The sequence below is a fragment of the Oncorhynchus gorbuscha genome, linkage group LG11 (genome assembly GCF_021184085.1).
Source record: "Oncorhynchus gorbuscha isolate QuinsamMale2020 ecotype Even-year linkage group LG11, OgorEven_v1.0, whole genome shotgun sequence".
Taxonomy (NCBI): domain Eukaryota; kingdom Metazoa; phylum Chordata; class Actinopteri; order Salmoniformes; family Salmonidae; genus Oncorhynchus; species Oncorhynchus gorbuscha.
The window spans coordinates 75,526,798-75,540,098 of record NC_060183.1 but is presented as its reverse complement, the minus strand read 5'-3'; the positions used below and the strand labels follow the sequence as shown (position 1 = coordinate 75,540,098).

General features: G+C 41.2%; 1 protein-coding gene across 2 annotated transcripts; it reads right to left on the bottom strand.

The window, feature by feature from the left end:
- Positions 1 to 987: 987 nt before the first annotated feature.
- Positions 988 to 11,414, bottom strand: LOC123989473 (vasculin-like). 2 transcript variants are annotated; one of them, XM_046290513.1, is made up of 11 exons: positions 11,043 to 11,414; positions 9,865 to 10,569; positions 7,925 to 8,044; positions 7,621 to 7,744; positions 6,904 to 7,088; positions 6,514 to 6,580; positions 5,763 to 5,950; positions 5,348 to 5,506; positions 4,876 to 5,063; positions 3,488 to 3,590; positions 988 to 1,490 (listed from the first exon to the last, which is right to left on the bottom strand). In XM_046290513.1, exons 3-11 carry the CDS (start codon positions 7,985 to 7,987, stop codon positions 1,335 to 1,337), a joined length of 1,233 nt encoding a protein of 410 aa, XP_046146469.1. In that variant the 5' UTR covers positions 7,988 to 8,044; positions 9,865 to 10,569; positions 11,043 to 11,414; the 3' UTR covers positions 988 to 1,334. The 2 variants fall into 2 exon arrangements, with proteins under 2 accessions (XP_046146469.1, XP_046146470.1); XM_046290514.1 differs by lacking the exon at positions 9,865 to 10,569.
- Positions 11,415 to 13,301: the final 1,887 nt, after the last annotated feature.

The following is a 13,301-nucleotide window of genomic DNA, read 5'->3' as shown; positions in this document are numbered from 1 at the left end:
TAAAGGGTTTATAAAAATATGATCAGTGGTTTGGTAACTTCCTGTTCTCTTGTCAGACCCTGGATGGACTGTTTGCAAAAACATGATATGCAAGCAGCACCGGTGCGGAATGTGCACCATAGAAATAATTCACTTCCAGCGTAATGTAACAGACTACACAATTCAATTGTGAATGAGGCGTAAGAGTGAAAAGCGTGTTGGGTTGGTTGAGCTAGCCATTTCTTCCAAACATCTGAAATTAGCCATCAATAGTTGGGTTCAACAGGGGATGTGGTTGAAAGTAAAAAGATGTGGTGGCAATAGGTTCTCCCGTCATTTGTCATCTTTGCTCATGATGTCACCCTTTCTACTTCCAAATCCAGTTACATACAGTATGGGGATGTAGGTGACCTACAGTATGGGGATGTAGGTAACCTACAGTATGGGGATGTAGGTAACCTACAGTATGGGGATGTAGGTAACCTACAGTATGGGGATGTAGGTAACCTACAGTATGGGGATGTAGGTAACCTACAGTATGGGGATGTAGGTAACCCTAACAGTATGGGGATGTAGGTAACCTACAGTATGGGGATGTAGGTAACCTAACAGTATGGGGATGTAGGTAACCTACAGTATGGGGATGTAGGTAACCTACAGTATGGGGATGTAGGTAACCTACAGTATGGGGATGTAGGTAACCTACAGTATGGGGATGTAGGTAACCTACAGTATGGGGATGTAGGTAACCTACAGTATGGGGATGTAGGTAACCTACAGTATGGAGATGTAGGTAACCTACAGTATGGGGATGTAGGTAACCTACAGTATGGGGATGTAGGTAACCTACAGTATGGGGATGTAGGTAACCTACAGTATGGAGATGTAGGTAACCTACAGTATGGAGATGTAGGTAACCTACAGTATGGAGATGTAGGTAACCTACAGTATTTTGACACTTAGGTGTATGACACGTACCTCAACAACCTCCAGACAAATACACTGAATTGCAATCATTTTATTCAATAGCCTCCAGAACGGACCTTTTTTTCCACATTCATCATACGGTACATAGTATCAATCTTTTCAGTGATGGAACAAACATTTAGTCCAACATTGAAATCTCCACCCCCCCCGGCCCCAACAAATAGGGGCCTTGCTACAAAGCCATAAAGCAGTGTTCTTTCTCAAGTCCATTCGGAACATCTGTCCATGTCTTGAAGGGGGCCTGTGAAATGAAATGGTGGGAGGACGTCTGAATTGCCCGCTCTGCATCAGGGGGTAAATGTCTCTTTCCTCTGGTGAGAGAGGGTTAGGTGTAGTAGCAGTGAATAGGGTTATTGATGAAGGCTGCTTTAGGCATCGTCGTCCGAGGTGTCGCTGCTGCTGGTCTCCGTCTCCTCTGTGGTGTCGGTGGCCATTTGGAGGTTGCTGGTCTTCCACACGGCCAGGGAGTCGATGGGAGGGCCGTTCTTCAGGAAGCTGTTTCTCCTCAGACCATTCTTCTGCAGCTGGAGGGAAGAAAACAATTGGGTGGGGTGAGGGAATGATTTCAGAAGCAATGAACTTAAAATGCCTGTCATAGCCTACAGAGAGCTGGAGTGAGAGTGTGGTGGTGTTTGTGTTGTGGTGGTGAGTTAGTGTAGGTGTTTGTGACAATGTGTGGGTGTTAGTGACTTTGTGGGGGACTAGGCGTGAAAGGCAGTGAATTTCTAGAAATGTACAGTTGAAGTCGGAAGTTTACATAAACTAGTTTTAATGACTCCAACCAAAGTGTTTCAACCACTCCACAAATGTCTGTTAACAAACTATAGTTTTGGCAAGTCGGTTACGACATCTACTTTGTGCATGACAAGTCATTTTTCCAACAATTGTTTACAGACAGATTATTTGGCTTATAATTCACTGTATCACAATTTTAGTGGGTCAGAAGTTTACATATACTAAGTTGACTGTGCCTTTAAACAGCTTGGAAAATTCCAGAAAATTATGTCATGGCTTTAGAAGATTCTGATAGGCTAATTGACATCATTTAAGTCAATTGGAGGTGTACCTGTGGATGTATTTCAAGGCCTACCTTCAAACTCAGTGCATCTTTGCTTGACATCATGGAAAAATCTAAAGAAATAAGCCTGGACCTCAGAAAATAAATTGTAGACCTCCACAAGTTTGGTTCATCCTTGGGAGCAATTTCCAAACGCCACGTTCATCTGCACAAACAATGGTACGCAAGTATAAACCCCATGGGACCACGCAGCAGTCATACCACTCAGGAAGGAGACCCATTCGGGCTCCTAGAGATGAACGTTCTTTGGTGCAAAAAGTGCAAATCACTCCCAGAACAACAGCAAAGGACCTTGTGAAGATGCTGGAGGAAACGGGTAGAAAATTATCTATATCCACAGTAAAAGTCCTATATCGACATAACCTGAAAGGCCGCTCAGCAAGGAAGAAGCCACTGCTTCAAAACCACCATAAAAAAAGCCAGACTACGGTTTGCAACAGCCCATGGGGACAAAGATTGGACTTTTTGGAGAAATGTCCTCTGGTAATGAAACAAAAATAGAACTGTTTGGCCATAATGACCATTGTTATGTTTGGAGGAAAAAGGGGGATGCTTGCAAGCTGAAGAACACCATCCCAACTGTGAAGCACGGGGTGGAAGCATCATGTTGTGGGGGTTATTTGCTGCAGGAGGGACTGGTGCACATCACAAAATAGATGGCTTCACAAGGAAGGAAAATTATGTGGATATATTGAAGCAACATCAAGACATTAGGAAGTTGAAGCTTGGTCGCAAATGGCTCTTCCAAATGGACAATGACCCCAAGCATACTTCCAAAGTTGTAGAAAAATGGCTTAAGGACAATAAAGTCAAGGTATTGGAGTGGCCATCACAAAGCCCTGCCCTCAATCCTATAGAACATTTGTGGGCAGAATTGAAAAAGCGTGTGCGAGCAAGGAGGCCTACAAACCCGATTCAGTTTCACCAGCTCTGTCAGGAGGAATGGGCCAAAATTCAACCAACTTATTGTGGGAAGCTTGTGGAAGACTACACAAAATGTTTGACCCAAGTTAAACAATTTAAAGGCAATGCTACCAAATACTAATTGAGTCTATGTAAACTTCTGACCCACTAGGAATGTGATGAAAGAAATAAAAGCTGAAATAAATAATTCTCTACTATTAACTTCTGACATTTCACATTTTTAAAATAAAGTGGTGATCCTAACTGACCTAAGACAGGGAATTTATTAGGATTAAATGTCAGGAATTGTGAAAAACAGTTTAAATGTATTTGGCTATAGTGTATGTAAACTTCCGACTTCAAATGAATGTATGGTTATTGTAAACTATAATGATTTGTTTGACAAGGGCACATCAAATGTGACAGAGTAATGAGTGTTTTATGACAGACTGGAACAAAAAAGTGTAGTACCAGAACACTGCTCTAAGGGAGGGTGTGGAGAATACTGCAGTATGAATGGATGGAGGAGTAACTAACTACCTGTTCACTGATGGCCTGGAACTCCCTCATCTCATCCTCCGTCAGAGGGGCACACGTCTCGTCATTCTCACTCTCCTCCTGCCAACCCATTTCTTTCAATAACCTGGGGAGGGAAGAAATTCACTTTTAGGATTTCTATCAATTGTGCCTCTACAATTATGAGCCAGACAAAAGGGAAGCACATTTTACTACACCCACTTACTCTGTTGCTCCTCCACAACAATCCTACTAACTGGGCCCAAAACTTTTTTCATCTACCAGCCACTGTGGAAGGAAATTTTCTCAAATCTACCAGCCACTCAAGATATTTGACTAGCCAAATGTTTGATGTTGTGCCAGAATTACACCAACAAAACAGAAAAGACATAAGCATGCTTTGTAATGTTACTAAAAAACTACATGTATTACTACAAGAAGTAATGTGGTATATTGTTTAATTTCAATTAATTTTCTTTTAACCAAAATGAAACATTTTCACTTGCCCCTTTAAGGGCGGGAGGTTACTGTGAAAACACGACTCGTGCCTGAGCTTGAGAGTGTGACTAGTAGCCACGTTGTCTTTTCTTCCCTAACAGCTGAAACGCAAACATTGAAAAACAACCTGGCTTGTGAACAAAACCATTTAAATAGCCAAGAAACAAGGACAGTCTCAATAAAGTTACATTTCAAGTAAATTAGACCAACTTATGCCTGTGCACAGCGCTTCTAAAAATGTATCTTTGCTCAGCACTTCACGTGCGTACAGGCCAGTGTTTCTGCGTGAGGTGGGATAGGCTATAGGATTCATAGTTCTATTACTTTGTGTGATTCGTTTACCAGGTTTGAAACAAAATGGCAGAAATACTTTGAAAACAGCTACTGCAGCATTTGTTTTACTTCACTATTTGTATTCACAAATGTGAGTGAAATGCTGGCACTGTGGAGCCATGACCACCCTCCGACATGGCTGGTGAAATAGACATCTTAGGCCCTGCCTACTAGCCCCGACCACTTCAGTATTTGCAGATACGAAGGGACCGAAAACCTGTGATGTGTGCAGTAAGTTACTTAATAGAGCATCAAAATCTATTTGAGACAAAGTGCTAATACCGGTTCCATGACCACAAAATGTTAAAACCAAAATGTTAAAGACAAAAACTAAACCAAAGCATGGATTGCCATCATACGTTGGCCATAGACTGCTTACAGGGTATGGAAACCAAAATGCCATTTTGTAATTTAATAACATCTGGTTGCTTCAGATCCACAAACATTTGGACATCCAACTCTGACATCACCTTATGGCAGTTGAAATTTAAAAATGATTAGGGTTAAGGTTTAGGGTAGGGACGTCCCAAGGAATTCGGATAGCACTAACCCAACTGTTGTCAGAACGGTCCAGTGTTTACCTGTGCTCTGCCTCCAAAGAGCTGGATAGCACCTCCTGCTGGGGGAAGGTGGAGGAGCGCAGCACTTGCTGCCTCATTGTTAGTGTGGTCATGTTGCCGTTCTCCTGCGAGAAACTTCGCTCGCAACGGTTGCGGTTCTCGTCCCCGCAGCCCACATTGCAGTTCTGCGGATGGAAACCATCGTCATGCTGAGGGGTGAGAGAGCGAAGGTCAAGGCTGTGTCAGATCACACAACTTCTCACTTAAATAACTATTTAAACACGATAGGATGATGGGCAGGCGAAACATCTGTCATCATGAAGGTGTAAAGTAAAGAAAGACAACGTTATGAGGGGAGTTTAAGGGTGTTACAACAGCCACCTTTGTATGATGGCCATTCAAAGTGAGGTCAGTGACTGATACACCTTCAAACACACTTCTCTGTACATTTATTGAGGGGTAAAAGTCGTTTCTCTCTTTGGGTGACACACACCTTGCAGTGGTGATAGAGGTCCTCCTCGTCCACCATGTCCTTTTTGAGGGTTTTGAGGAAAGTGCTCTTGCGGTCTGAGCGTGTCATGCGTGTCAGACGCATCATGAGCCGCGGCTGACTGCCCTTGTCCACCGGAGACGACGAGCTGGAGCGACTCGCCTGGGAAACACAGCAATTAGTCAATCATTCCAATGTACATTCCTAACGATCATTCCTTCCCTCTAGCCTATATCAATCAATAAATCAGTCAATACACACCAAACCAAATATCAACCATTAAATTATTTAAAAAATAAAATAAAAATATCAATCATTGGTTAATTTGTTTCTTCAATCAATACTATAAAACTGTGTGCATCTGCTTTTTACAAAGCCAACCGAAAATGAAACCACAACCACGACATGACAATCTCACCTTGACTGGAAGACTGACAGATATGGGGATGGGGCCCTTGTAGAGGGAGGGGCCAGTGCCGTTGCGGGAAGGGGCTTGTTGTTGTTGAGGAGTGGACGTGCAGGTCTGTGCTGGTGTGGGCTGCTCCCTGGAGATGCGCTTGATCACCATCATTTTCGAGCCCCTGGATTGAGGGTTGGGTGGGTGCTCTAAATAGACAGAGCAGGACAAAATACCACAGATTTTCAATTTACTGCAAAATGTAAAAGCCTCACTAGAAAAAAAGGTAGTTATCGTAATAGATTCATTAAAGGTGCAATATGCCTTTAAAAAACGCTCCACCATGTCCCGGTTGCTAAAATTCTAATAGTTTGACAAAATTCAGTTTGTGTGACAAAACAAGTAGTCGAGTTTATAGAATCATTCTACTTTCTAAAAACTGCCGTGAGTATCATTTAAAAAACAGAAAATATTGTATTTTCAGCTGGTGTACAAAACCAAAAGTAAAATATGCAAAAACAGAACTTAAGAACAGAAAGCATAGAAATTGCTCACATAGAACATATCTACTGCTTCTTAGACTTGCTTTCAATGAGAATGACAGAGCTATAACTCACATTTCCCTGTGAATTTGGTCAGCGTTGCACAAAAAGTTACATATTTTAGCTTTAAATATGTATTATCCTATTTTGTCCAAATGGGCAACCAAAGGAGACAACTGCATCAAAGTCAAATAAGTTGGGGATAGAGAGAGAACAGATTGGGAGCTCACCCCATACTCCAGTGGCAACAGCTTTGTCACGGTTGACCTCTCGGTCCGCATCAGGATGGAGTGATGGCTGAAAGAATAACAGCAGGCATCTTACAACACAAGCAAGTTGTGTAGGATAAAATCTGATATGTGGCAAAAACACATTTCTTTAAATAATATGACAAAATTCCCTATCCATGTGTTTTGGAAGACATAATGTTAAATACTAAATTAGGAATTTAGGGGAGACAGATTGAGGAGTGTTTCCTAAAGGGGACTTGGGAGAGCCAAAACGATAAATGGCTTGGGCAATATTTGCGTGAGATTGGGTGATAACTTCAAACGCTGTTTTTTTTTTATTGGACTATTTTTGTAGGGTGGGTCATTGGGCTTCCTCACTACACCACTCACAAAGTCTTCAGCTTCAAACTGTTTGAGTCTGTCCCCATCGTCCCTGTGGCCTTGCTGGCCCTCGGGCAGGCCTTTGCTCTTGGAGCGAGGAGAAGGTCCGCCACGCTGGAGGGGAGGGCGTGAGCTGGAGCCCTCGCTGCCGTTCCGGACCCCCCATCCGTTACCCTCCTTCCTAGAGAAGATTCCTGTGAAACATACAACTTGGCTTTACCAAAGAGTATATAGAGCAGGGTTCCCCAACTGGCAGCGATTTGATTTGGCAGTTGAGCAAAAAAATATATTTTGTTGTTGGACAAGAGACAAATCAGCTCCAAATGATTTTAATTTCAGGGAATATGATCCAAAGTATTCCGATGTATAATAGAGAGATGTGTAAATGTATACAAATGGAAGCAAGATTTGAAATTATTATGTTTTAGTCAAATATTTGATCTGTTTGGCTACTTGCGGTCAACTTAAGTCTACAAATGATTTATAATTATGTTCCGGCCCCCTGACCACCCACTCAAGCAGTTTTTTTCTCTTCCCACATTTGTCCCGCTGAATCTAGTTGATTATCTCTGGTATAGTGTCCCTCTATCGCACAGAGACAGACACATGGATGGATAGCTTGTTAGATGGGTAGACAGCCAGACAAGCAGTTAACAGAGACACAGAGTGAAACCAGCTCTTGGTTGATTCATTCTCGCTAACAGACGTTCTAAACCAGTTCCATACCCCCAGTGCGTCCGTTGACAGGCTCTGAGTCGTCTGATGAGTTGTGGCGTCTGCGACTCACATCCCCGTGGTTGTCCAGACATTTGGCAGGAGACTGGAAAGACTTGTCACAGACCTGAGAGGGCTAACACAAATGGACAGACCGTCAGGCTAACGAATCCTCCGGACAACAACCATCACGTTATGTACGGTGTGCATCTGACATGAACAGAAGACACGTGTTTCTTCTTGTGCACATACCCACACCGGACATGGGATACACACAGACACACGAAAAGTACAAAACCACAAACACAAAAGGTACCTTGGCTGATGAGGGTGCTGTGGGAAAGTTAAGCCAGGCTGGAGTGAAGTCATGCTGCGCCATTTAGGTTTGCGTCTCCAGTGAGGTGGGCAAGACATCAACACATCATTTCTCCAGCCCCTGAATAAGAGAGATAGAGGAGAGATAGAGAGAGACAGTGAGAAAGAGGCACTGTGGAGTTTTAAAGAGAGACTGTAGTAACTGAGCCAACTCCAGGATTTATGACAGTGTGTTTATGGGCATTAAGCCCAATGACTTCTCAATTGAATTCACTTTTCAAGTGGCACACTACCAACCAACTGATACAATGCAAGGGACTGAATGGAGTTGTTCCTTTTCCAGTCCCTTTAGCTTCCCATTAGGTGTAGCAGACAGCAGAGATAACATGAGTGGCATCCAATCCTTGCGTGACATGAAACAGAGTCCAATGGAAGTTTAAGCTGATGCAACAGAGCTATTCACCATTCCAGGGCCCGACTGATGGAGATCAGAAGGACCATGACAGTGTCACGTCTAGGGTTGCAAAATTCAGGGTTCTTTCAATAAAGTCCCTGGCTTTCCCAAAATCACAGTTGGAAGATTCCCGTAATGAGGGAATAAGGAGGAAATGTATAAACCTCCAACCAGGATAGGATGAGTGTGTATAATTTGTGGAATGTTCCAACAGTAATCGGTTACAAAAATGTAGAGAAGTAAAAGGTTGTCAACAAACAACGCATAGAAAGTAGCCAGATCAATTCACCTAGCTTACTAGCTACAGAATAGGCATCAACTCACCACGTAGCTTATTTTTTTTATATGTTTGTCCATAGGCTACCAGAGTGACAGACATGTTTTAGAATAAACGTGGTGAGTAAAAACGTAATTAAATAACCCACTCCCTACCAGTTATCTTATTCTGCAGCTATACGACTTTGTATGTGTTGTTTGTTGGCAACCTTGTTATTTACTAAGTGTTTGGAACAGATTCCTGTTGGAATGTTCCACAAATTATGCCCACCTGGATTGGATGTCTGGAAAACTAGAAAATGGAGGATAACAAAATGGTTCTCTCGGGGTTGGTCATCAGTTAGTAGTCTCCCAAATACACAGTTGTGAATGGAAACATCAAATACTACAAAATGAAGCATGGTTTGTACTACTGGCTGTCAAAATGACAATTCATGAATCATGAACGTTGTGTGAGAAAGAACCTTGCACTATATTTCTCTGGGTATGCGTGTCTACTATATGATATGCATCCTGCTATCGGCAAACAACACTTTGTTCAAATATGTCAGAGCCTTTCATTATCTCAGTGGACCAGAATGCCACACAGAGCAACATAATCATTGTGACAAGAGACCAAAGCATAGAAGGGACCTCTATGTAAGATTATTAACTACTTAGGGACCTCTATGTAAGATTATTAACTACTTAGGGACCTCTATGTAAGATTATTAACTGTTTAGGAACCTCTATGTAAGATTATTAACTACTTAGGGACCTCTATGTAAGATTATTAAACTTAGGAACCTCTATGGAATATTCATTAACTGCTTCCAACTGGGAGGCGTTTTAATCTCTTTCAAATCAAAACACTGGGAAGTCTGCCGTCGCATTTGATTTCAACAGCCAGACAGTGTTTGAACTATTAACATGACCGTCTAGTGGGATAACAAGAGGTCAGAATCAAGATTCAACCAGAAGCCTTTTGTTTCTCTCACTACAGACCTATGTGAGCATTGCAGATCTGTTTCCAATTGCCGAGTAGCTCACAAGCCAAACATTTTTGAGGTGGAACAATACTAATTGTACATGTTGCTGGATAGGTGACGAAAGAGGAAAATAAATATATCAACATTGCTTACTACCATGGCTTGATGTATAACAATGCAAATATCAAGTCATCCTTGTTGTTGCAAAACATTTGGGTGCAATAAATTCAAAGTCATACAAACCAGCTACGGAGGACTGAGCAGAGGCGTCTCCTGTGCTGTAATCCCAAAATTCTCCTAGTGTTTTTGTTCTCACAGTCAGTTATCCAGTTAATCTGCTCCCCACATCTATCGTGCAGATAGGGTCAATTACAAAATGTTGACGTTGATAATCCCAACTAACTTTCCATTTTTGCCACGTAATTCCAGTTCCCAGAATGATTAAATCCTTTAGAGATGTTGAAGAAAATCCAACGAAGTTCTCACCCGACTTTACAAAAGAGACATTTGGGGTGGATTTGCTACAATCCCCTTAGGAAGGATTCCGTGATTTTGTAGGGGTTTTAACTGCCCAGATACCATTAACTCATATTTGTTCAAATCAGGCAATAAAATTTTAGTGTGATCACATGTTGCCAAAAATAAAGTTAGCTAGCTAATAGTAACTACAGCTTTCAAAAATGATTATTTTTTTGAGAAACATTTGGAAAACTTGGAAGAGGAGACTAAAGCTGGTCAGTGCAGGATGTAAGTCCATACACATATCAAAGTCTCAAATAAAATGCTAAATTAAATAGTTCTTCTGTAATTCCACAAAACCAGTCCACATGTTCAGATGCTGATTTATCCCATTCAGTGCAACTCGGACGTTGAGCCAATAGTAGCAAGTCACGTCTCTCTTCCTTGATGATTGGGATATCCTATAACGTGAGGCTGTTCAGTGTTCACCTGTATTCCAAAAGAGAAAGAATGATAGCAGTATAGTTCGCTAAGACTTGCGTTAAACGATACATAAAGGCTGATTGCTAGTTAAGGGCAAAAGTTAGCAGGCTAGAAAGTCACGTTAGCTGTACCTTTGACAGTTACAGCTAGCGTAATATTACCTAGTTGGCATTATATTGAATAGACTAATAGCGCAGAAAAAAGGGAAACTTAAGGGTTAGTTAAAAGTATTTGACTATAGCCTGTGCTAAATTTGCGATATAGGTCACATGGCTGTTCACTCTACGATCAATAACGTTACATTTTAAACACCAGCTAACGTACACAAGTTAGCTGATGTTACTAGCTAACGTTAGCTAGCTCACTCAACTCTTGAATGTCAGCTAGCTAACTCAGCTACTTGACCAGGTAGCTAGCCAAACAAGCTAATGCTACTCCCTGTTATTGATACGTTCAGTGAGCCATTCCGCAATACTTACCTTTCAATGATGCCAAAGCTCTTCCGAAAACTTCGTTAGTTGGCTACATTGCAGATAGTGACTCCTTCATGCGGTTCAACACAAGCTGATGTTGGCTAGCGTCGTTAGCTTGCAGAATCAGTCTGTCACAGCTTACTCGCTCGTGCCCCCTTAAGCAGTTGTCATTCGCTTTTTTTGTTGTTTCGTAAGACTAAGTTAAGACGCTGATATGTATGTATAAACCGTATCAAACTGACCATCTCATTAACTTGTTTAAGTGTTTGCAAATTCCTCGCTTATTTTTTAATTTTTGCCGCTTTTGCCTGTCTCCTTCCCAAAATGGCGCTGATACAGCAATGTTTCGCGAGAATCTCGTTGGCCAAAGTGAATAACCCCCCGGCCCCCTTTTTTCCCACGTATGTGGCGCTGCCATAGACTGTAAAAAAAATATTGAACGACGACATCGATGACGTCACCCAATTGTCTCCTATGAGAATGGTCAGTGGCGCGTTTCGCCGAGCATCTCAGCCCGGATGAGATAGAAAGAAGGAGCAAATTGTGGCCAACGATCAAGATACCACGAAATGAGGGAAAGGCTGCTTACTTCGTCGGAGGACGAGGCTTCATCAACAGTTCAGAAATCCATATTCCTCCCTAAAATCTCACTTGAAGGAACAGGTTGACGGTTTCAGCCATGGTATTCTCATTTTCCTTATGTTGTTTACCTAACAAGCATCAGGTGACTATTTTTCAGGAATACTCAGGTATTTCAATTTATTAGTTTGTTCTTGTATGACCAGAATACATATTTTGTTTACAAACTTACGAAGAAGATTGAAAGCTGTATTTATTTATTATGTATACAGTAACTAAGAAACTGTTTTAAAGGGCATACAGGTCTGCTCTGACTTTACACGGGTATTGTTCTATTTAGTTATTAATACTTATTTCCAAAAACGGTCTTAGAAACGTTTATATGTAAAACATTTTTTATTCAATTATTTTATGATCAGTTTTCATATGCACTTAAAATAATATAATAAATAATAATATATGCCATTTAGCAGACACTTTTATCCAAAGCGACTTACAGTCATGTGTGCATACATTCTACGTATGGGTGGTCCCGGGAATCGAACCCACTACCCTGGCGTACAAGCGCCATGCTCTACCAACTGAGCTACAGAAGGACAGTAGGTACCCTTTTATTTATTTGTTGTTGTATTTCTCAGAATAGTTTCTGATTACACTAAAGAGGGTTTTTAGTCTCTCTTACTACAAGAACCCTTGGTTTGGTCTTGAACATAATTTTCAGTTGAGTTGAATTTCAAAGCCAGATAACCTCTAGCTCAAAGGTTATGGAATAAGCTATTTTCACTTTAAATTGACTTAAATGGTGCAGATCTCGGTTCCTTATCGTTTACGTGCACTGCTCCTACGTCTTTGACTCATCCTACTACAGTTTATACTTATATATAATCTTTGTTATTTTGTCTTTGTCTATAGTTTCTCTTAATGCTAGGGGGTTACAAAACAATGTGAAGCGCAAGGCCTAATATTTATTTGCTAAACAATTTCAAACAGATATTTGTTTTTTTCAAGAGTCTCACTCAATTTCGGCTGATGCCAACTTCTGGAGGTCACAGTGGGGCAACGATATTTGGCTTTCCCATGGATCTGAACGCTCTGCTGGTGTCACTACAATGAAAAATACCTTTGGTGGTTATATTCTACAATGTGACCCCTTTGGTCACTTTTATTTGTCTTGTGATCAGTTACAATGACATTACGCTCATTACTGTAAACTTCTACGGGTACAACACCAAACATGAGAATGATGAGTTGCTTGAATCTATAGAGAAACATATACTTCATTGGTTATCTAAATTTCCCAATTCGTTATTATTGATAGGAGGGGACTTTAACATTACAATAGATAATTCAACTGATAGATGGCCCCCAGGTAGGCCAACCAATCAGAATTTGGGTTTAATACTTTTTATGGAAAAGTTTGATCTTACTGATATATGGAGAGAGAGGTTTCCGGCCGACAGATCATTCACTTGGAGTAACAAAACAGGTTCCAGACAATTCAGAATAGATGTTTGGCTTATATCCAAATGTATTGATAGTGAGTGTGTTCCTACAAATATTTGTACTACTCCCCTCACAGACCATAGGGCTATTTACATTGATATCAAAATATTTACCCCTGATACTAACCTTGGTAGAACATCCTACTGGAAGCTAAGGTTTAAGGTTAAAGATCTGCTCTCACAC